At 34.0% G+C, this 25,299-nt stretch overlaps 3 protein-coding genes across 4 annotated transcripts; all 3 read left to right on the forward strand.

Annotated features, from left to right (window-relative positions):
* Nucleotides 1-2,461: 2,461 nt before the first annotated feature.
* Nucleotides 2,462-15,222, forward strand: LOC123681603 (ATP-dependent DNA/RNA helicase DHX36-like). 2 transcript variants are annotated; one of them, XM_045619794.1, is made up of 7 exons: nucleotides 2,463-2,697; nucleotides 2,764-2,991; nucleotides 3,266-3,816; nucleotides 7,488-8,022; nucleotides 10,074-11,158; nucleotides 14,226-14,621; nucleotides 14,920-15,222. In XM_045619794.1, exons 1-7 carry the CDS (start codon nucleotides 2,680-2,682, stop codon nucleotides 15,065-15,067), a joined length of 2,961 nt encoding a protein of 986 aa, XP_045475750.1. In that variant the 5' UTR covers nucleotides 2,463-2,679; the 3' UTR covers nucleotides 15,068-15,222. The 2 variants fall into 2 exon arrangements, with proteins under 2 accessions (XP_045475751.1, XP_045475750.1); XM_045619795.1 differs by lacking the exon at nucleotides 14,920-15,222 and having other exon boundaries at nucleotides 2,462-2,697; nucleotides 10,074-11,070; nucleotides 14,226-14,437.
* LOC123681605 (striatin-interacting protein 1-like) lies at nucleotides 3,823-6,658 on the forward strand. Its single transcript, XM_045619797.1, has 2 exons — nucleotides 3,823-4,996; nucleotides 5,056-6,658. Exons 1-2 carry the CDS (start codon nucleotides 4,639-4,641, stop codon nucleotides 6,543-6,545), a joined length of 1,848 nt encoding a protein of 615 aa, XP_045475753.1. The 5' UTR covers nucleotides 3,823-4,638; the 3' UTR covers nucleotides 6,546-6,658.
* A 579-nt stretch (nucleotides 15,223-15,801) lies between the features above and the next one.
* On the forward strand, nucleotides 15,802-21,948 carry LOC123681604 (ATP-dependent DNA/RNA helicase DHX36-like). The gene is made up of 6 exons (XM_045619796.1): nucleotides 15,802-16,070; nucleotides 16,858-16,995; nucleotides 17,165-17,709; nucleotides 17,912-19,513; nucleotides 21,253-21,633; nucleotides 21,796-21,948. Exons 1-6 carry the CDS (start codon nucleotides 16,029-16,031, stop codon nucleotides 21,830-21,832), a joined length of 2,745 nt encoding a protein of 914 aa, XP_045475752.1. The 5' UTR covers nucleotides 15,802-16,028; the 3' UTR covers nucleotides 21,833-21,948.
* The last annotated feature ends 3,351 nt before the right edge of the window (nucleotides 21,949-25,299 follow it).

The following is a 25,299-nucleotide window of genomic DNA, read 5'->3' on the forward strand; positions in this document are numbered from 1 at the left end:
ATCACTCCCAATGATCCTGCCAATTCTTGTTGCGTTTAACACGATTCTTGATCAAGTAATGCCTCCAATTCTGCATCTTCGAAAACCTTTTCTCTTCCACCGCAATGCTGGTCTTCAACGTCAAAATCTCAGAGGAAAGAAAAGATAGAGGTGCCTTATAGCATTTGTTGACATCGCTATAACATTTTTGTTTACAAACACTTATAATGTACTGCGTTGCCATTCTGAGGAAGAAGTAATCTTCTCCGTTCTGTGGCATAGATGTTTTGCGAATATTCTGAGGATTTGGCAACACGGTTCTGTTGTTGTTATTGCACGTGTCAACTAGAGGTGCGTTAAGGGTTAACTGTTCATTTTAATTTCACGTTTGTAATCGGCGTTATTTCATACAAGTTTGTGAATTTTAAGTTACATATTGTTAATTTTAATCATGGTAAATACTCGAAAAACATGTATAGTGTGTAAAACATCGGAAATGAAAACCTAACCTATCATAGGTAAGTTCACGTTTTGAGTCCATAGGCGTAGAATATATCTCGTCTATGGCGTAGTATTTGTGAGATATCGAAAACTTAATTCAATGCTAACATTTGTAGGTTTCCTTCGAATAGAGAATTTAGCAAAATATGGTGCCACGTATTAATATTGCAAATGAACAATTTGCCGAAATATGCATATGTTTGTTCCAAACATTTCAGCACCGAAAACTTAATAAGAGGCAGTAAGAGAACCATTGACTACGCCACTGATATGTTTACCGCCCCTCTAGTTGTCAATTTTGCAGGTTTGTTGTTGTCCTATCTCACTTTATCATCATACTGTTGCAATTGATTACAATACAACGCTATTTACTTCTAAGGGCACCTCTATCTTTTCTTTCCTCCGAGGTCAAAATTACCATTCTTGAAGCGTTGAAACCACTCTCGGTACGATCTTCTACTAATAGCGACCTCACATTAGGTATTCGAGAGCATTCGATGAGCCTCAGCCGCAGATTTCTTCATATTGAAGCAGAATTGACGAGAATTTGCCTCGTAATCTGACATGTTTAATCGAGAATAGCTTCATGATGCAGACACATATCGGCTAATATTTCGATGGCGTTATGTTTACAAATACCTAAGCTTATTGTTTAACATCTACGATCTATTTATTTCGAAAACTACTTACCGCTAAAGCCATCTATTGCAAAAGTGTCAATATGGTTTATAGTTTTAATTCGATTACGATGTTCACTCTAAAAACAATTCAGAAATCTTACGCGTTATGCAGCTATTTCATCGCATTCACTCAAAGTCGACAAATTATAACTCATTAAATTCAATATATGCGAGGAATAACTCTATTTTAGTCATATACAGAACCATCTTACGTTTTCCATTTAGAGAGTATTATGTTTTTTATTATAAGAAGCATAGTATAAGGAAAGGATAGTAAGCCAGTGTAGTGCTTTTTTCGATTTTGTTGATGTTGAGCGCCATCTAGTTGTATTCACGTTTTACTCGAATTTTACTGTCAAAAATTGGTCCGTAAAGTGGAGCCCTCTGAAAAAATCGGTGTTATTTTGAAGAACTAAAATATTTGAAATAGAGTGGTCAGAAGATTTCTATATTTTGATATTTTTCTGCTCTGTAATAAGCATTTACACCAGTGGCGTGTATTTGTATTTGTATACTCAATAATAACATAAAAATTGTTGGCAATGTCATGCGACCCCTTTTCAACCACGCCACTGAATGAATTATCGTATTATTTCTGTGCCATCTATAGCTCATGATTCAGCGCTATCTATTATCGAGTTACTTCTCCAAATCCAACTACAGTAGTGACCCCTAGTGAATACTTCCTTGCCGTCAAACGGCGCGGCGGTTGGCTTACTATCCTTTCCTTATACTATGTAAGAAGTTAAATAAATTTCGTTTCAGCAGTATTATAAAATTGATAGATTTTAAATAGAGGATATCTTTTCTATGAAGAGAAAAATTGAAAATGGATTTAATTCAGTATAAAGAAAATTTTCCACCAATGGGTGTGACAACACAGACTAACTAGTAATCTGTGGTGACAATGCTTCTTCTCTCTTAAAAAATCTACCCACGTTTGCGCATGAGGAAGACGCATGTATAGTGTACATTCGAACCCGGGTATTTCGTTCCGATATAAAAAAAATTCAATAACTCTAATCCCAAAATTAAATGAGCGGTAAAATATTTAAATTTCATAATTATACTACTAAGTTGCCGCGCAATCATTTCGTCTTGAACATTTTATAAATATTCAAAATTATAAATATAATATAATATAAAATAATGTTTCAGTAGTTTAAAATCTTGGGCAATATTTTATTTCAAAAATATGTGATAATTATTTTGATTCATATGTTCCTAATCCCCTTATACTACAGTGGTGTGCAACTAATCATACCGTGTAATTAAAATTCCTCTGGAAGAGTATGATCATGCTCTATGTCATCTCTATGGTTCATCTGACTGCGTGTAACCTCAAACATAAACAAATAATAATCCAAACCAAAGGAATTCTTACAGAAAACAATCAGATCAACTCATCAATAGATTATTCCACAAACATCATCTGAAATTGGCATATTAGTTCCCACAACCTAGTGATAGAAGTCAAAGAAAAACTGCTTTGTAAAAATTCCAGTGGTCCTTTCCTGAAATGAGTAAACGTCGAAATGTAAGTCATTTTTCTCAATTTGATTCATAACATATATAAAATCAACCACAAAAATTTTTCTTTTAGGAATTTCCTCAACGAGAATCACGTCAGTCTTCTATTTTTGGAGATGAAGATGATGAGGAATACTTGGAGAATGCTAAAAAATACATTCTTGAACATGGAATAAACCCACCTAAACCAAGACATTTGAAAGGGAGAGCTATAGGAATGTGGCATTCAAAAATGTCGAAATTGAGGAAGTCCTTATTTTTAGAAAATGCTTCTCAGGAGGAGAAATTATTTGATAATGCAGTAAGTGAATTTATTATTTCTCAAAACTTCATTAAAGTTGGAAACTCTTATATATTTGCCAATAAAGCTACACAGAAAGTTCCAATTTACACTACTCTACTAGAGATCAATATTGTTATATGTGGGTGAGATTTGAACCAATACAAACTAACTTGATATTAGATTTATTGCTCACAATAATGATTTCGCTAAGAATCATGAACAGCCCATTCGTAGATTATATATTGGACAGTATTAATTTATCCATTAGTCTAATTAACTTTTCACTCCTTAGATGGGTGATATTTCATTGACAAGAGCTCAGAAATCTGAAATAAAATCAGTACTCGAAGGTCTACCTGATAAGGCAGCATGTTCTTCAGATTCATACAATAATATCGAAGATTCTGAATTCAAAAAAAAGTTTTTGGAAAATATCAATGGCAAATTAGAAGATCGTATTGGGAAAATGGAGGTAGAACAGCAAAATGCATATCTTGATCAAACACTTTTTGAAGAATTAGAACAGAAATTAACTGAAGAGGAATATATAGAAATGTTGGAACGTCGAAGTAGCCTACCATGTAATAAAATGAAGGAGAAAATAATAGAATTGGTTGAAACCCACCCTGTTGTATTAATTAGTGGTGAGACAGGATGTGGTAAAACAACACAAGTGCCCCAATTTTTATTAGATCACTTCATCGAACAGAAAAGAGGTTCACTTTGCAAGATAGTGTGCACTCAACCTAGAAGAATAAGTGCTATATCTGTAGCAGAAAGGGTAGCAGAAGAAAGAGCAGAAGCATTAGGATGGAGCACTGGTTATCAAATACGCCTTGAAAAGTGAGCCATTTTTTATATCCAAATTGGTAGTTTGTATACTTTTCTATTCATCCTATTAGTTTTGTAGTTTGGTTAATATTTGTTTAAATATACTTTCTTTTATCTTCTGACATAAAAACATCAGACAGCAAATACTAAATTAGAGAAATGGAATTTATCGAAATTGTTGGAAAAAATTTACACTCTGAAATGTTTCTCATCTCTTAATAATAAGATACACACAAAATTTTGCATGAACATTGGTTTCAATATTTTGCAAATGACTTCTGAATTTCACTTTAATTGAAAAGGTATTTTGTTGAAATTATTGGGTAAACAAGATGTGGGATCATGAATCTAGTCTTATAATTTTATGTCTCATGCTCATTCCAGACATAATTGATTTTGACCTTGAATTCTTCATCAGTGAATAACCATACTGTTTGAACATTTGAAAACATTTCAGCAAAATGATGATGATAATCTTTAATTGATGAGTTTGTGTAAATGAATTCAGTTTTCACTCAATTTGTAGTTTGTTGGACTGGTATTTTCATAATTCCATATAAATTACTCCAACTTCTTCAAAACGCAGTTGCCTACTGAGTGATGAAGTTACTAAAGTAACAATGTTGCATAATCAAATAGCACCTGATGTCATCGTATTGAATTTTATTTAAACACAGAGCTTCAAATGGTTGTTCTGGCTGAAATAGAATGAAATAGAAATACATCTTAGTTGTGTCAAAAGTGTCAATTCCTGAATGACTCAAAACAATATTGAAAATGCAAAATATTTGGGAATGTTCAATTAAGATTTAGGTACTTCAATATCAAACGAAGATGTCTGTATCTGATGTCACTGAATATGACTACAGCTGTTTCACTTACACTGAAATTCAAGATTACTTGAGTGAATTACGTGAATTGATGTCTTATGCAGAATTAACTAATATCAGTGATGGTTCAACTGAAATGGTAGTCGATGAAAAACTAAGTATTTTCAATACTTTAAGCAGAGAACAGAAAGTATCATACATCCAAAGATTAATGGAGGAACTCGAAACAACTAACGAGAATATAAGAATGAAAGCTTCTCACGCAATTCTTTTTATCGCTCTTGGATGTATGGATGTTCCAATGATCCTGGAAAAAGTTGATAGATTTTCTGAGGAGAACACAATCCTTTTATTTAAATTAGGTTGATACTCACCCACTTCTTGAAAAACCTTCTGATTCATGAATACATTTTGTTGGTAGGTGTGTTTCCTATCCTTGTCAATTTACTGAATATGGAAAGAATTTCAACAAAATACAGTGACAAACCAGAACTGCACATAGCATCCTTTCCAGATTCCAGTCATCTTTGTGTTTTGTTGAATATAGTGTCACTCATTGTGGGACAAATGCTCCTTCAAAAAAAGTCAGAGAAATATGGGCAAGATGTTAAGATCTTCATCGAAGAAAGTTTATCTGCGCAGGAAGAAGATTCCTTATTATTCATTTTATTGGATATGATGACAGAGTTTGCTTTGTCAGAAAAACCTGGATATCCCATCAAAAAAATTTTATTGTTAATCTGGAAAATAATAATGATTTCCTTCGGAGATATTAAAGATCTGTGTTTACAGAAGCAAGCAAAAAGAATCAGGTGTGGATTGAACAATAATCATTCAAATCGATTAGACATCAATACAGAAATGTATAAATTTCCTTTTTTTCAAAAAGTTTCAACGGAAGATTTGGATGAATACATTCATATTATGTCACTAAAGCATCGAGAAATGAATACAACTATAGCTGCTGAAAGTATTGAATCCCTGAAAAAACATCTATATGTTTCGCTTTCAGAATTGCAAGTACAAGAAAATTTTCAATTACGTGATGAAAAAATCGAAACTCTTTATGAGAATATGTTGCCAAAAATGGCTGTTTACGTAAGAAGCTTGCTGCAAATTTTCCAGAGTTCTGTTTGTTCGCCAATAATGAATTTGTATAGTGATAAAGACGATGAAATTTTGCCTATGTCTTCTTATACTTCATTGATGGTATTAGGCAAATTCCAAATGTTCGAACATATGGAAATTATGAATAAAGCAATCAGTGGAATTCTGTTGCTACTTCTGAAGCATTTCAAGCTGAATCATATTTACCAATTTGAATATATTTGCGATGAAATGGTGTCATGTGATGCAATTCCACTCATGAGAACTTATATAGAGACAGCAAGCGACATTTTCGTCATTTTCACAAAAACCTTGAACCAAAGAAATTTGTATACCTGTGTCAACGTTTTGAGAATTCTCAATAAACTGTTGAAGGGAAAATACTGCCGAATGGTTATATTTATGGGGTTGAATCACAAGCATCTCAATTCGCTGGCATCATTGAACAACAAACATTTAGAAGTGTACAGTTTAAAACTGCTTAAAATTCTGTCCAAACTGTTAGGGAGGAAGTGGCGTCAAGATAACATAAAAGTTATGAATAAAATTTTTCAGAATGTTAGGCATAGACTTCTGGAAGACTGGAATTCGATCTTTCAGAATAATAACGATGATGAAAAATTGTTAGAACAAAAAATCAATTTCTTCAACGCTTGTTACACAGATAATAAAAATGGCAAATATACCGAAGATGCAGAAATTAAAGTTGAATTGACTGATTATTTCAAAAGAAATTATGAACGCTGGTTGGAAGAAGAGGTGTTTAAAAATCCCTTTGATTGGGATATTCTTCTGAAATTATGAATAATAAAGTAGTCGAATATATGTGTATTATTTGAGTTCGATTCTATCGTATGTGGAATTATACAGGGCCTGCAACAGTGCTCTATATCTCAAGTTGGAGAAAAGATAGAAATCCAACTATTTATAGAGATGATAAATGAGTTACTAATTTGAGCGGTTTATCTAAAATGAACCAGTGATATACAGGGTATGGAAATCGTCTTGCAAAATGTTATAGATGAAAATTTGCTGTTGAACTTTTATTTTCATTTATTTCTATAAATAAATAGAAGTCTAATCATCATTGATCCTTCAGAGAGTTCCAAGTTTCAATCTTCGTATGAAAATTTGGTGTAATTTGAATCAAGTTAGGACTGGTCCTGGTCGTTGAAATAGTATAATCTTCAAATGGCATTCTATTTGAAGCCCACCATCCGAATCTGGTGTAGAAGGAACCATTGACCACTTGGTGAATACTTGTCCAATTTATAAATTTCATGGTGGTTTTCAAGCTATCCTCCCAGTTTCAGATTCTTTTTTAAAATAGGTTGCTAACTTTAAATGGATATAATGGAAACTATAACATTTACTAGTCCTTCCTGTTTCTTTTCTTTTTTGTTTTCAGATTTAATTATACATAATATATACATCCTCAACATTTGGTGAAAGGAAAGGATGGAAAAATTTTTATTGGATGAAGTAAAAGCCCTTCAATATAAATATGTCAGCTTATTCTGTAAACAAATACACTAACCAATCACTACACCTATATGGGGGAGACAGTTTTTGCTGAGGTTTTATCTGTGCTCTTGTATCATACTTTGAAATGTATGATGCCCCAGTCACATTTCCTCTGCTAATACTTAGATTTTATCTACACATGCTTTACTGTTTGAAGTTAATAATTTTTTGTATTGTTCTATCCCGAAAAAAAAAAATATAATCCTCAACTCCTATTTCCAGAGTAAGTCCCAGAAACAGAGGTTCCATGATATTCTGCACAACGGGAGTTGTGTTGAGACAAATGCAAGTAGACCCATGCCTTTCAGAATATACGCATATTATAATAGATGAAATTCATGAGAGGGATATCCAGTCCGATTTCTTGATAACCCTGCTGAAACAGGTGATCGCGAAAAGGAAAGATCTTAGAGTGATTCTAATGAGTGCCACTTTAAATGCAGAAACTTTCTCTGAATATTTCGACAACTGCCCCCATCTCAATATTCCAGGTTTCACTTATCAAGTCAAAGAGTACTTCTTAGAAGATGTGCTGCTGAGGACCAGGTATAATTTTGAAGAATATGCTACTTTGAGGCAGGCTCGAGGACAAACCCTGAAAGTGAGGGAATTCATTTCTCTCATTGAACCTCACATAAAGAAATTGAAGGAAGAAAATGCGTACGACCAGTATGTGTACGATCAACTGAGAAGTCCACTCAGCGAGAACCTCGACTTGAGTCTGATCTATAGTCTACTTTTGTATATTTGTCATTCAGTAAGTATATTTTGAAAATGTTGAAAATTTAGTACCTCTAAGCTATCAATCTCAGAGTAATAAATATAGATAGAGGAAGCATATATCATTTTCAGTAAGCAAATTTTGTCCCCAACATGAACTATCAAATTTGACATGAAGCGCGCGGAAATGAAAACATATCAGTGATTACAATATTTCACTCAATTCGCGAGTTTCTCCACAAAAACGCTCTTCTTATGTCCTATAGTGGATCAACGATTCATATTAACTCAAAATATATCGAAATTAATACCTAAATATATCAGATATTCAGAAAACAAACTTCAATCGCGCCAAACGACGTGAAAATGAAAATGAAAACTTATCAGTGATCCGATATTTCACTAAATTCGCGAGTTTCTCCACAAAGAAGGCACTTCTTATGTCTCATAATGAATCAACGTTTCATATTAACTCAAAATATATTGAAATGAATACCTAAATATTTATTCAGAAAACAAACTTCAAGCGCGCCAAATGACATGAAACAACCGATGACACTAAAAGAGCAAAGTTGCCAACCTTGGATTTCAGCAGGTAAATACAGAAAAAAAATGAATATTCTGATCATTATAAATTCGACAATTAGGAAAAATATCGGATTACAAATATTCAAATTTGTATATTTAATCGGGAATCACACAAATAAGTATATTTCATTCAATATAATGTACACTAATGTATATATCGATATAGTAAAATTGTGGGTTCGAAAATATATCACAATCCGACAACATATTCTAACCATGTTGGGGACATGTAAAAATTGCGTATACTCCCTCTATGTTTATTACTCTAAGCTATCGATTCATTTAACGTCAAATTTATGATTGACGTATTCAAGATATTGCGGAAATTTTTTTTCCCTAATCCTGTGGCAAATATGTTCACCTTGTAGAACAAATTTGTGCGGGTATATCTCAGTTTCACAGTGATTTCAAATTTATATTTCATTATTATACAGGGTGTTTCCTGAACATGCGGCAAAAATTCAGGGGGTTGTTCCTTGGACTATTCTAAGAATATTTTGTCCTTTGATGATTTTTGAAAAACCTATTTGTTTCGAAGATATAGGGGAAACAAAATTTCAGATAATAACATTTTATTATGAAAAATTACATGAAAATTCAACTCAACCTACAAAAACTGTTGAAAATGACCACCTCTAGCCAGCATACAAGCATCCAATCTTCTCCTCATTGACTGCCGAACCCTTTCAAAAACACCAGGATCATTTCTTATTAAGTTACACCCAGCAATGAAAACCGTGTTTAATCTGTATTCCTTTACCATCTGCACTTATCAATTTTTAGTCAAAAAACTGGCCGTTTTTAGTAATTGGAATGTTGTTAAACAAATTTAAAAATAAATTGTACCTACTTAGTAAACACAGTGCGGTACGCATTTTTATTTAAACTATTATTAATTTTAAAAATATGAAAAATGTTGTTCGCCCTGTATCTTCGAAACAAAGAGGTTTTTCAAAAATCATCCAAGGACAAAACATGCTTAAAATAGTCCAAGGAACAACCCCCTGAATTTTTGCCGCATGTTTAGGAAACACCCTGTATATTGGTACTCAGAACTCTCTCGTCGTTGATTTATCTATTAGCTGTCAAATTTGTGATACAGAAACAGTTCTACCAACTAACATTTTTCACTGCTAAAATCACTAAATGATATTTATGGAAATATGCCATTAATTTCAATAAACACAGGGAATTAGAGAAAAAAAATTGTTCAGATAGGGTTCATTCTAATACTCATTCATTCAAAAACTAGCCACTTCGTGACTCGTTTTTGAATTTTGAACCTGTGGCAGAATACCAATGACTTCACTAAGGAGGTTGTCAGTTTTATTAACGTCATTGACGATGAGTTTCTATGAATGAGTAGGGTAGAGAACAAAAGATCTGCATGGTCGCAGTTCTCGCAAGGCTTACCGAACCAAAACGACCCCAGTTCAAATAATAATAATGCCTTCACTTTAAATTGAAATTTTATTGATGATATTGTTTTTCGTTTGACAGGAGGAAGATAATGGTGCAGTGCTCATCTTTCTACCTGGTTTTGCGGAGATTTCTGCGCTTCATAAACTCATAACAACGTCTGATGACTTCCCATCATGGAAATACTTAGTTATACCGCTTCACTCTCAAATGCCCACTATTCAACAAAAAGAAGTGTTCCACAAGCCTCCTTATGGTGTAAGAAAAATCATTATATCCACAAACATTGCAGAAACTTCGATTACCATAGACGATGTTGTGTTCGTTATAGATTGTGGCATGATGAAAGTGAAATCCTACGATAAGTACAGTAATTCGGAATCGTTGGAATGTAAATGGGTGTCAAAAGCAAATGCAAGTCAGAGGAAAGGAAGAGCTGGAAGAGTGAAACCAGGTGTCTGTTTTCACCTTATAAGTAAAGCAAGATACGAAATGTTAGAAACCTACACGTTACCTGAAATACTTAGAATAAGACTGGAGAATGTTATTCTCACTGCCAAAATCCTTCAGTTGGGGAAAATAGAAGATTTCTTCGCCAAACTGATGAATTCGCCTGATCCAAGCGTAGTATCTACCTCTTTAGAATTATTGAAACGTTTAGAAGCATTAGATGATAATGAATCGTTAACACCGCTGGGATATCACCTAGCTAAACTACCTCTGTCTCCACAGATCGGAAAGATGCTGTTGTTTGGTGCACTCTTCAACTGCTTGGAGCCTATATTGAACATCGCGGTCGTCTTGGACTACAGAGATCCATTTGTTCTTCCCGTTGGTAGAGAAAAAGAGGCTGATAAAAAAAGGAGAGAATTGGCTGACAGGTGCACCAGCGATCATATTTTTATGCATAATTTAATCAAAGATTTCGAAATCTTGAATGATCATGAACGTGAACAGAAAGCTTTTTGTTGGGAATTCTTTTTAAGTTGGGGCACGATGAAACAACTCTGCCAATTGAAGCAGGAGTTCATGCAGAACCTTGAAGAGCTAGGTTTTGTTCCAAATACGAAGCCCAATTGTAAGCAATGCAATTGTAATTCGAAAAACATTGATCTCATTAGAGCCGTTATATGTGCAGGATTGTATCCGAATATAGTAATAAGAAGGTATATCATCTTGATTTTTCAATGAACGTTTATAGGGCTAGAGGCTAGACTGTTCTACATAGTTAGAAATATATTAAATTAATCTCACGGCATTCAGACAATTTTTCAATTCTGGAAAATTACCTCCCCGAGCGGGACTCGAACCCGCAACCTCCGAATCACTAGTTCGTTGCTCTAGCCACTGAGCTATCGAGGCAATTGTAGATTCTCCGTGACGAGGAGGAGGTACTTTTTCCAGAATTGGAAGATTGTCTGAATGCCGTGAGATTAATAATATTATTAATATGGCTTTATTTCTAATATAGGCATACATGATATCAACGTAGTACCCAGAAAAGTAACAGTTGTAGATTAATTTAATATATTAATATATACAGACGTTAAATCCATATTTATATAGTTAGAAATTTTTGGCTCTTTAGCAGTGGTGTAATCCATAGTCGAGTTACAATCTATGACCAATAAATCTCTGAAGATGATTACCGCAGTTTTGACCGAAAAACTTATTAAACCATTACTTACTTTTTCAAAACAATCAAGCTATGAGTAAGAACTATAGTATATGAAGTTTGTTGTCAGTGTTATCATCTTCAGAAACAAAATGGTACTCAAGTATGATTGATTTTGTTGATAGGTTGAAGGTAAGTTTATACAGGGTGCGGCACGGAGGATGGATGGTTTTAAAAAAATAATAAAAGCGTTAATTTTTACTCAAAAACACATTTATTGACGGAATCAGATTCTCAAGGAAATAGCATTTGAGACAGTCAAGTGTGGAAAATCACATCAGGCATGTGGTGGCCGAAATCGGTGATGCAGTGCTGGAGGCGCTCTTGGAAGTTCGCGTAGACTCTCTCCAACATCGCTCTCTCAACTTGGGCAACTTCCACGCGAATAGCCCTTTTCAATTCGTCCAGAGTTCGGGGCTTGGTCTCGTATACTCTAGCCTTGAGGTGTCCCCATAAGAAAAAATCGCATATGGATAAATCTGGGGACCGGGGAGGCCAATGAACATCGCCAAACCTGGAAATAAGGCGACCAGGGAAGAGAGGGCGAATAACGTCCATTGATGCTCTGGCTGTGTGGGCGGTCGCCCCATCCTGTTGGAACCACACACGTCGGATTGGAACACGTTGCCGTCGTAATTCGGGGATAAAGAAGTTGTTGATCATTTCGACGTACCGCTCTGAGTTCACGGTAACAGCACGACCTTTAACGTCTTCGAAGAAGTAAGGGCCAATGATGCGAGTTTGCGATACAGCGCAAATAAAATAAAAAATAAATAAATGCTAGGAACACACGAGTCTAACGGCACCTTCCCCACTTCTCTCGTCCTCAGTGGGGGAAAGTTATGCCCATCTGAAAAACGTCCGCCCTCCGTGCCGCACCTTGTAGAAATAAAAACCACTTCTTAAAACAACGCTGACATGTTCCAATTTTATTCTAAAATCTTCTTCAGGGCTTTGAAATGAAATAAAGAAAATTGTACTACATCAAAAATAAAATGGGGGAAAAATTACCACATTACAATAACAAAATTGAAAACGAAATTACAGCTAACAGTGAAAGCCTAAAATTAAGAAAAAACAACAAAAAGGATAAAATCTATCACATTGTTTAGGTGTGGAATCAACACTTTCATTAAATGTATTTTTAGGAAAGGATAGGTTGTGTCCTTTTATCGGTTTTTTTTTCTTCAATTTTAGCCTTTTATTGTTAGCTGTAATTTCATTTTCAATTTTATTATTGTTATTTTCCTCTATTCATGTTAGATGTACAATTAGAATAAAATCTAAACTATTGCCGTTGTTTTAAGAAGTGGTTTTTGTTTTAATAAACTGACCGTTAACCAAACATAAACAAAATCAATCATTCAAGAAGAAAGGTGTCTAATCTACAACTATTGTATCGATTTCAATAAATAAAAAAATATATATATTCATCTTAGCGGTGAAATGACATAGTAAAACGTTTCACAACAATCTTGCCAGTCTGTAGATGTCTAAGTTTCACTATAAAATCAACATCAAAAATTGGTTGTTGAAGTATTCTAAATCTTTGAATTTTGCTTTTAATTTCCAAAAACTGGAATAACATGGTATTGTTATATTATTCGAGTTACCTAACCAAACCAATTTTGAAAATATTGAATTTGAATTACAAATCGGCAACATCGTGAACACTTCAAGCAGTAACAAGTAGGTTTTGGTTGGTACCAAAATCTCACTAGATATGATGTAATTTCGTACCTTATGAATACACTATAAGATACTTTCTCTATTTCAGTATCGTAATGAGTTCATTACAGTTCTAAAAACGGTGGTGTAATGAACTCATTACAGCATCGTTTTCAGTTATATTTTTCGTTTTGTGGTTGTCTACACTGACTTCCGATCCTATCAAATTTCAACACACGTCAAATTGTCAATATAATATAATTTGGATATAGTGAAATGATTTACAATTTCATTCGAAATTTCTCTTGATTCTGGTGGTGTTGAATCGATTTCGTCACATATAATTCACGAATTTAATGCGTAATTATAAATTATTTCAAAATTCGAAACGTACGATTCAAATTGAAATTCCATAATCTGTCAATTTTCGTAACAGTCACGCCAACTGCCAAGATACAATACAAATGTCACTAGGATGTATAATCTGAATTTTTCATTGAATATCGACAATATTTTACAAAAAATATTTGCAACATTATTCGCAATTTCTCTTAATTCTGGTGGTGTTAAATTGATTTTGTCGGACATAATTCACGAATTTAATGAGTAATTGTAAATTATTTCAAAATTCAAAACATATGATTCAAATTCCGTAATGTGTCAATTTCCGTAACACTCACACCAACTGCTAAGATATAATACAAAAGTCACTAGGATGTATAATCTGAATTTTTAATTGAATTTCGACAATACTTCACAAAACTTGACTGAAATAGAGAAAATATCGTCTAATAATAAAAATTTTAGAATATACTATTATATAGAAATGAGATTATGTTTTTTATATTTATTCTATAATTGATATTTTATTTATATATTTTCATTTTCAGTGCACAAGGCGCACAAGGCAGGAGGCCTATTTCTGCTCTGCATCTTCTCAATGGCAAGAGAGTAGAATTTCACCCCAAATCCATACTAGCCAAACAAAATTTACCCTTTCCTTTGTTGGTTTATTATAATCTGGTGAAGAGTAAAAGCATGTATATTCATGATGCAACTCCTGTAGATCCGTTACATTTGATATTTTTTGGAGATAATTTTGATCAACTCACAGAAAGGGGTCAGCAATTTATCACAATCAATTCACTGAAATTCAGGTGCACACAAGGTTCATCTGGTGTTATTAAAGCGCTAAAAAACAAACTCAATAATTTTCTAGAATATCAAATATCTCATCCAAATGTTGTCGATTTGAGAAAACGCAATGAAGCATCAACGCTGTTCAAGTGAGTGTCCAATTTTTTTTTCAGGGATATCCTTGAGTTTTATCAATGGAGTTAATATTGGGGATGAGAATCGAACGATCTTTAAAACGAACTCCTCATCTCAGCTGGGGGAATTTAAAGGGTTTCAAAGATCATTCAATTCTTAACACAGATATTAACTCCTTTGTAGATTCATGAGTGATAGATCCTTATTTCAAAGTACTCTTGCTGAGTGTGTTTGTGAAATACATAAAGATATCTCTTGTGCCTTTATTGTTAATCATTATGATAAGTGTTTTACCATATTTTTATTTTTCAGAACAATAATAGAAGTTTTGAAAGGCAACGGAATGAGCAATTATCCCTATAATAGCAACGAATGGAGTAATTATATTGAACCAAATGGTTTAATTCAGGGTACTTATGTGAACCAAGATGGATATCTTGTGCTTTCATATATAGCCTGACAATTGGATGTCTTAAAACAGACTAGTTCTGAACTGTATATTCTGACTTGTCCAGCACAAAAATCAGTATTTCTCGTGAATGTGAACAAGTATACCTCAAATAACTTATGATCTATTTCATTGCATAGAAAAAATAAATTTTTTAAATAAACGTTTTTATGATTTTTCTTCTAATCCTTATCTTTTTTGCGCTCTTATTCCTTTTTCAGTATAATAATTTTGTAATCAATAAACACAAATATATATATAGCGTGTTCTTAATGATATGCTAATATTTAAGAGGCGAATCTTGGGACCATTTAAAAATACTTCATATGAACGTATGTGCAATAAAACGTGTACAAAATTTCATAGAAATATGTTTAATAGCATTATTTCGGTTATGAAAAAAAAATTACTGGAAAATTTACCATCCTGTATCTAAAAAGTTGTCACGTTTTCGGCATATGCATTATGTTTTCCTTAAAAAGGCCCAAGAATCGCTTCCTCAAATATTAGCATATCATTAAGGAATACCTGTATATAACAAAAAGGGAAACTGAATGCTCAGCTTTCCTCACATAACAAATCTGTTCTTCGTTCTTCGAAATAGCATATCAAGATATAAATGTTATAAGGCTTACATCATGGACCATAAAGATATACAACAAACAAAGGTTCTCTGTCATGGATTCTTTGACTATTGATTTTTATATTCTATGGGCAAAGAAGGATCTGTGGTCAGATTAGGGTATTCCCCTAATTCTGTATCGAAGAGTGCGGTCGGACTGTCAGAGTTGGAGTGGAACTCTGTTATTCTAGTATAGCGTAAATTTCAATCGTGTATCTAAAATCGTATGAAGCAGTTTTGAAAAAATAAAATAATTTTGGTTATCTTCACATAGAAGACTTTGTGAGATATATTTCAAAGTAATTGCATTTTCTACGAAGTTAATCTAATATTGCCTGAATATCTCTCAAAATGTATAAATGGAAAAGGAAGATACAGCACCAAAGCTATCAAGTAATTATAACATTGAATTTATTTATTTATTTTATGGAGAGAAGTGCATATACATATATAATTTTCTGAACTGGGGTGAACATCTAACAAGCCTCAAACAAAAATTAACATCGGTCATATATTCATTTCGGGTGTTATCTCAACAAGTTGATCAAAGTGTGATGAAAGTTCTTTATTTCGCCAACTTTCAATCACATTTGAATTATGGAATAATTGCTTGGGGAGGTTGTTCTGGTATTGAGCGGATCTTTTTAATGCAAAAGTTAAGAATCATTTTTGGATTACCATATAGACAATCATGCAGAGGTTTGTTCAGGAATAATAACTTTAGCAGGCCTTCACATCTTTAGATGCCTTTTATTTTTCCACCAAAAAAGACATGAATATTTCAAACAACACGAAAATACAAATAGTACCAGACGTAGACTTCCATTACATTACATTACATCTCTTACACTCACTGAAAGGAATGTCGAATACATGTGCATCACATTTTTCAATAAAATACCTAAAGAACTACAAGCTATTGATATATTTCACATCTTTAAATCCAAATTGAATAGGTTGCTTATAGATATTGAACTCTATACTGTTCAAGAATTCCTTGCAACATGAGATCTAAACGTTGCATTGCTTCTTTTGTTAATGTTGTAATATTCTAGTGAAATAGAATTTTCTTTTGTTTTTGACGTGTTCTCTATACATATTTGATGTGATTTTGAGAATAAATTTCTATTATTATTATTATAACATGTGTGTATTAATATATATTATGTTATTTTTTGAGGATAATGATCGCCATTCAGATTTCAAACTGCCCAAAGTATTTCAAAACGCAGGAAATGCCAAAACAAGAGCAGAAGATTATTCTTTCCATATATTTGTACGTTCCTCAATGCTGGCATCATCTATGGAAAGAAATTCAGTAAGTCTGCAATACCTTATCTTAATCGTAATAATAATATGAGTAATAACATATTGAATTAAATTAAGCCTTTAATGCTTTTAAAATGATTCATTAATGTTTTATCAGCAAGAGATTGATAACTTTTATTGCTATTGTTCTCGTTATCAATATTACAAATCTATTTCAGATTGGAAAAATTCAAATATCTCCAGCAAAGCTAATTGAAATCAATAATTTATTGAAGCATCTTCCACCTATAGAGGATGTTCCATATGAGAGGATGGTTAATTCCTTGTTTAAAGTCCATTTTCTTGAAAAACGTACGATTACATTGGACCAGAAACAGGATTTCTTTTTAGAAAAATTAGAAAGGAAATCTGATATAGATCATGAATTATTTTCCACATATAATAAACGATATGAAGATCGAGAGTTTTTAGCGATGTATGAAAAACGTAAAAGATTGCCATCATTTGAAAAAAGAAACCAAATAGTTAATATGGTGAAGAGCAATCAAGTAGTTCTTATAAGTGGAGAGACAGGCTGTGGCAAAACTACTCAAGTCCCTCAGTTTTTGCTTGATGAATACATCAGTTCTTATCAGGGATCTCTGTGTAAAATAATCTGTACCCAGCCTAGGAGAATAAGTGCCATTTCTGTTGCTGAAAGAGTGGCTGCAGAAAGAGGAGAAGATCTAGGGATAAGTGTTGGTTATCAAATTCGTTTGGATAGGTGAATAACTCAAATGAAATATATATATTTTATCCTTGGTTTTATAGCTATTCTTTGATCATTCTGTTGAAGAGTTTTGTTAGTTCTTTGAGCAGTGCTTTTCCACATTTGATTATTTCATTGGGTTCTGGGGCCTTTCTCGCCCATAGATTCTTTAAGCATTACCAGTTAGTTTCCCACTAAAAACCTAAATTTTTTTCAGGATCCTTCCCCGTAAATATGGTTCTATTCTTTTTGTTACAACTGGTATCATCATAAGACTGATGGAATCTGACCCATCACTCAACACTATTTCACATTTGATAATTGATGAAATTCACGAAAGAGATATACACTCAGATTTTCTACTCACCTTGGTGAAACAACTTATAGTGAAGAGAACAGATCTGAAAGTAATACTTATGAGTGCAACTTTGAATGAGAAGCAATTCAAGGAATATTTTGATAAGTGCTGTCATGTAGAAATCAAGGGTCTCTCTCATCATGTCGAGGACTATTATTTGGAAGATATTTTAAATAGATTGAATTATTTTTTTCCATCTAGTGCTTCAAGAACAGAGAGTATGGAACGAAACACTATGATATTTCAGACTAAAGTCAAGCCTTATATAAGTGATGTATTAGAAGGCCGTTATCCATATGCAGTGTGTAGAGAACTTAAGAAACCACATAGTGAAGAGCTAAACATTGATTTAATCTTTAAACTGGCAGTGGATATCAGTCGAAATGAAAGAGAAGGCTCTATATTAATTTTTGTTACTGGCTACGATGATATAAACAAATTATTTAACCGTTTCTATGATTTACCTGAAGACGATTTCTTTGTTGTAGCCTTGCATTCCGAAATAGAAATGGAAAATCAAATAAGAGTATTCGAACCATCACCACCTGGAGTACGAAAAATAATAATTTCAACAAACATTGCAGAAACATCTATCACAATTGATGACGTGGTGTATGTTATAGATTCAGGATGGGCAAAAATAAAGGTATACGATCCTAAGACGAACACTGAAAATTTACAACCGAGATTCATCTCAAAAGCTAATGCTATTCAAAGAAAAGGTAGAGCCGGTCGTTTGAGAGAAGGAAAATGTTTTCATCTCTACACTAAAGCGCGGTTTGAAAATTTCTACGAGTTTCAGCGGCCAGAGATATTGAGGTGCAGGCTGGAAAGTTTAATGTTGCAGATGAAATTCCTTCAGCTGGGGAAGGTTACAAGTTTTTTCAATAAAATGATCGATCATCCAGATAGTACTACGGTTGCAGCATCTTTGAAATTATTGAATGCGCTCGGTGCTTTGGATGAAGAAGAAAGCTTGACGCCTTTGGGATTCTACTTGGCGAAGCTTCCAATCGCTCCCCAACTTGGAAAAATGTTGTTACTTGGAGTATTCTTCAATTGTTTGGAACCTATAATGAATATTTCTGTATGTTTGGATTACAAAAGTCCTTTCAATCTAGTTTTGAGAAGAAATAACCAGTCGCGTGAACTTGATCCAAGGATAATCGAGTTTGCTGAAGGCATTAAAAGCGATCACTTATTGTTGCATAAGGCAGTTTTCCTCTATCAGAAATTTGATAAAAGAACAAGACAGCAATATTGCGAAAAATATAATATTAATTCCACCGTTCTGGATATGCTAAAAAAATTGAAGGTTGAATTTATGGAAAATCTACTGTCGTTGGAACTTGTGCAAACAACTGATTCAAACTTTAAAGAGTTAAATACTAATTCTACAAATATTGAGTTGGTGAAATCAATTGTTTCTGCAGGTCTATATCCAAATCTACTTCTTGCCTGGTGAGTTTTTATTACCTCTTACACTGTTTTTTTAAGATCGAGTATATGCATACATATACCGGGTTTTTCAACAGTAACGCGCTGGAAGAAATAGAAAGCAACTTTTTACAGTTACTTATTTGTTTGAACACCTGGTAATGAAAATATTTTCGGCTACAGAGTGTTCAGCTTTTTCTGTACAGGTCCCAATTTTGTTTCTGCAATGGGAAACCTAGAATGGACGTTAAAATTATTAACAGGTTTGTAACTTTAACTGGATCGTATTAGTAGAATGAATAAAGATTCCTTGGTTTAACACCAATATCACTATCAGATATGTTTATTGCGAATTAGTCGATGTATCGGGTGCATTCATATATATCTTTCAAAGACTTCGATTTATTAGGCCAATTGAAAAGTCCCCGGTCTGATGCACAGATGGCAGTGCTAGTATTGAATCCATATGATATGATTTTTAGATAGAACCAACCTTCAAACGATACGTGTCAAAATTTGACAGCAGTCCGACCATTAGTTTGTGAGATATTGCGTTATAAGTGTAGCAACTTTTGTTATTTGAATAAAGATGGAAAAAAAGAATTTCGTGTGCTGATAAAATATTGCTTTTTGAAGGGAAAAAATACAGTTGAAGCAAAATCTTGGCTTGATGAAGAGTTTCCAGGCTCTGCACCAGGAAAATCAACCATCATTGATTGGTATGCTAAGCTTAAACGTGGATGGCAAACGCAGTGGACGCCCAAAAGAGGCTGTCATCAACGAAAAAATCAAAAAAAGTTCACAAAATAATTTTGAATGACTGCAAAATGAAGTTGATCAAGATAGCATACATTGTGAAGATATCATCTGAACATGTACATAATATCATTCACGAATATTTGTACATGAGAAAGCTGTGTGCAAAATAGGTGTCGCGCGAGCTCACAATCGATCAAAAGCAACAACGTGTTAATGATTCTGAGCAGTGTTTGAAGCTGACAGTCAGCTGAGTGGACTGCACACGATGAACCGAATCCAAAGCGAGGAAAAACACAACAGTCAGCGGGCAAGGTTATGGCATCAGTATTCTGGGATGCTATAATGCGCAATATTCATTGATTACTTCCAAGAGAGCCAGACCATCAACAGCGATTATTATATAGCGTTATGGGATCGTTTAAAGTATTAAATCGTTAAAAACAGAACCATTTGAAGAATAAAAAGGTGCTGTTCCATCAAGACAATGCGCCGTGTCACAAATCAATGAAAACAATGGCAAAATTGCATGAATTGGGCTTGGAATTGCTTCTGCATCCACCGTATTGGCCAGATCTGGCCTGCAGCGACTTTTTTCTGTTCTCAGACCTCAAAAGAATGCTCGCTGGAAAGATATTCAGCGCCAATGAATAAGTAGTTGCCGAAACTGAGGCCTATTTTGAAGCGAGAGACAAATTGTACTACGAAAATGGTATCGAAAAGTTGGAAGATCGCTATAATCGCTGTATCGCCCTCGAAGGCAACTATGTTGATTAATGAAATCGATTTTTGCCAAAAAAATGTGTTTTACTCTGGTAGACCGGGGACTTTTCAATTGGCCTGTTATAAAACAAGTGTGATATTCATTATCAAATTTATATCTATTCCGAGCAAAAGTCTGTTTTATATATTCAGGATTTTTCAGTTAATTCTCTGATCACATATACTTGCTATATTTATTATTGTTGCCATTAAAATTATTGTTATGAATTCACTTTTTGTTACAGTACAATATCAGGACAGCCAAAAGTGTTGTTCAAAACATTGGATGATACTAAGGTCGTTCTTCATAAGAAATCGATTCTGTCATGCGACAGATTCTTTTCATGTCCTTTACTTGCATACTATAACAAGTTAAAAACTAATCTGGATATGGTATTTGATGTCACAGTATGTTCCCCTTTACCTGTGATATTTTTTGGAGATAAGTTTCGAATTGAAAAGACTATGCATGATAATTACATCAATGTTAACAAACTGAGGTTCACCTGTGATAAGAACACTTCAAGTATTATCGAACAACTGAGAGCTCATCTTGAACACTACATTTTGTTTCGGTTAACACAACCTGGATTAATGTTGCCAGCCAATACCGACAAATTTCTGAAGTAAGTTTTTTCAATAAATTACAGAATTCCTTCCATTACTGAAAATAGCCTCAGGCGGTGGTTCCCATCTATTATTTTCTTATTAATCATACAATAATCTCTGTATAGAGATTTTTTGATAAATATGGTTTGTAAGAGTATTAAATTATGATTTTTTTTCAGAATCATGGTTGATATATTGGCAAGTCCAGAAGTATAAGTAGTTTGCATTACATATATTTCAGTTATAAATTTCGTGTTTAATAAATGTTTATTCTGTGGATAAATTTCTATATTTATTATATTATTCTTTTAGCAAGTAAATAAGCAAAGGAATTTTTTTTGATACCTAACCCTTGAAAAAAAAATTGTTTTGAAAGTTCCCACATAGGAATTTTATACCATCATATCAATCGATTCGTTAACGTAGATGACGAAAATGTTTGCATTCAGCGTTTAGTCCATCATTTCAGAAATTATAGGGTGTAAACTGAAATTTTCAAAAAATTTTTTGATAATATCCTCGAGGCTGTCAACTCTTCTTGCGGCGAGATACGGACTTGAAACCTCAATATGTTTTAGATCACAGCTCGATTTATGAAAAACGCTTTTATTTGATGGGGCTGTGACCAATAATTTAGAAGATATAACGATTATTGTGTAGAAATTCATTTTTTCGTTTTTTTTCAAAATTTTGAGTTTAAAATGTTCTTGAACTGGGAGGTCTACGAACAATCGGTAAGCGGTGTTAGGATAAATGATCCCCAATTAGCCAAATTTCACACTCACCCGAAAATTTTCTGAACGATAAATTTGCCTCAAATTTTCCATACCTAACCATTGAAAAAAAAAATTTTTTTTAAAGTTCCCACATGGGAATTTTATACCATCATATGAATTGATTGATCGTTAACGTAGATGACTGAACACACCTTGTTAGTCTTGCCTATTTCCATAAGAGTTTAGTATATCAAGATTTTGTCTATTCTCAATTTAAAATTTTTATCACAAAATGGGTTCTGTTAACAATACTTGAAAAAGGGAGGTGACCATTCTTTCAAGTCCAAGTATCAAGAGTTGCTTGCCAAAACATTTCGTGGCGCTAGATAAACTAATAAATAACAGTGAAAGTTAGTTCTTAATGTTGCAAGGGTGGCAACAACCAAAAACTTCTACCCTGGACGTTATGGTTGGTTCTGTTCATTAATTCGACAAAATTTGGCAAAGTATCACATGTCGTTTCTCATTATTGTACGGTTCCTTTCCTAAAGTACCTTTGTAATAATTATAATATAATTATTCATTCGAATACCGAACTGAATCTCTTAATAACTAGGTTGCTGCGTTAGTTGATCATCTAGTAGAATAGAAAGAAAGATACTGATTTCATAGAAATTTGTAGTTAAATAACATGTAAAGGCATATAAATATATAAAGGATGTTTTTTTAGAGATATAGAACTTTAAATTGCAATAAAACAACGATGGATTATTCGATTGACATGAATTTTATTTATCCGCAAGATAATCTTGTGGCATTACATTTTAAATATGATTTCTGGCATATGACCGCCACGGCTGGCTCGGATGTAGTCCAATCTGGACGTCCAATTTTCGATTACTTTTTCCAACATTTGTGGCCGTATATCGGCAATAATAATAATAATAATAATCTTTATTGGTCCCTCAAGACACCTAAGTGTATGGGACAAGTCAAAGTCAAAAATAACATGGCGAATGTTGTCTTCCAAATGGTCAAGGGTTCGTGGCTTATCCGCATAGACCAATGACTTTACATAGCCCCACAGAAAGTAGTCTAGCGGCGTTAAATCACAACATTTTGGAGGCCAATTCACAGGTCCAAAAAGTGAAATTAGGCGGTCACCAAACGTGTCTTTCAATAAATCGATTGTGGCAAGAGTTGTGTGACATGTTGCGCCGTCTTGTTGGAACCATAGATCCTGGACATCCTGGTTGTTCAATTCAGGAATGAAGAAGTTAGTAATCATGGCTCTATTAGGATCACCATTGACTGTAACGTTCTGGCCATCATCGTTTTTGAAGAAGTGCGGACCATTGATTCCACCAGCCCATAAAGCGCACCAAACAGTCAGTTTTTCTGGATGTAACGGTGTTTCGACATGCACTTGAGGATAAGCTTCACTCCAAATGCGGCAGTTTTGTTTGTTGACGTAGCCATTCAACCAAAATGGACGTAGTGCGCGATACGTATTCCGCACAGAACCATTATTTTCGAAATAAAATTGCACTATTTGCAAGAGTTGTTCAGGCGTGAGTCTATTCATAATGAATTGCCAAACCAAACTGAGAATAAATCACTTGACAGCTGTTGAATCGGTCGCCATCTTGAATAGTAATGCCAACTCGAAACCTCGAAAAAAAACACCCGTTATAAAGATTGCTGAATAGTAATAATAATGAAAGTTTATTAAGCAAGAACATTGATCTCAGGTGCAAGAGTCTGTACGCGTTTGAATGCAATATAATATCTCAAAATGAAAATAAAAGATGATGAAATTAATTAAACCATAAATAAGAATATAGACTTGGCAAGTCTTTCTCAAGTCCAATTACGTAAGTGCGCCCTCTATCTGGGGATTAATATGTTTCGTCCCGAGATCGCTGGTGGGCTCTTCTGTTAGGCAATCCAGTGGTATCTGCTTCAGACACCCTCTCACATCATCGTGGAGAGGTGACCCTGCTGCAACGCAGCGACCTCATAAACCCGCGCAGCAGTAGAGTGTGGCGCGATACTCACAACGCCACCTCTCGGGCGGACAGAGTCACTACGACCGCACCGACGACCCTTGGATATTTATATCATTGTGAAAAGGAAGGTATGCCATTAACGATGGAAACCGATATCACCCGAATGACCGCCATGGCTACGGTTGCAGCACCATATCTTTTTCATGAAATTTTCTACAACCAATTCTCATATTTCAGGCTGTATATCCTCGCGGATAACTTCACGAATTCCATCTACAAGGCATTGAATCTAATGTGGAGCATAGACTCTACCTTCCTCGTGATCCCAAAAAAAAAAGTCTGCAGGGGTTAAATCACAAGATCGCGGTGGCCAATAGTGATCACCTATTCTAGAAATAACACGACCAGGAAACTTATCTTGCAAAATTGCGATTGTTTCGTTAGTCGTGTGGCACGTTGCGCCGTCTTGTTGAAAATGAACGTCGTCCAGATCTTCAAATTCTGGCCATGAATAAAATCATTCATCATAGCTAGGTAGTGCAATTCATTCACCTTAAGAGTTGCAAAAAAAACACACCAAAAAGTGAAACGTTGAGGTTGTCGAGGCTTTTTAACAAACTTTCATGGATTTTCCTACACACAGCTGTGACAATGGACTAGTTTAGTGATGTTGATAATACTATATTTGACACGATAGAATTAAAATATAGAGCAAAACTGATAAATCAGTGAAAACATTTTGAAAATCCATCAATTAATGACTGAGAAATAGATTATTTAAATTTACGTATTTTAGCGCGGATTGCTTTGGTCTGTGACGTCACGGCACTGGCCTGTGATCGCTACACCATAAATTACGTTTAAATACTTAGCCGCGCCAAGGCTCTCGCGCCGTTTGTAGTTGTACAGTGTAGTTTTAACTCCAGTTTTGTTTTTATGTCACCATAATGGAAGAAGG

The sequence above is a fragment of the Harmonia axyridis genome, chromosome 6 (genome assembly GCF_914767665.1).
Source record: "Harmonia axyridis chromosome 6, icHarAxyr1.1, whole genome shotgun sequence".
NCBI lineage: Eukaryota > Metazoa > Arthropoda > Insecta > Coleoptera > Coccinellidae > Harmonia > Harmonia axyridis.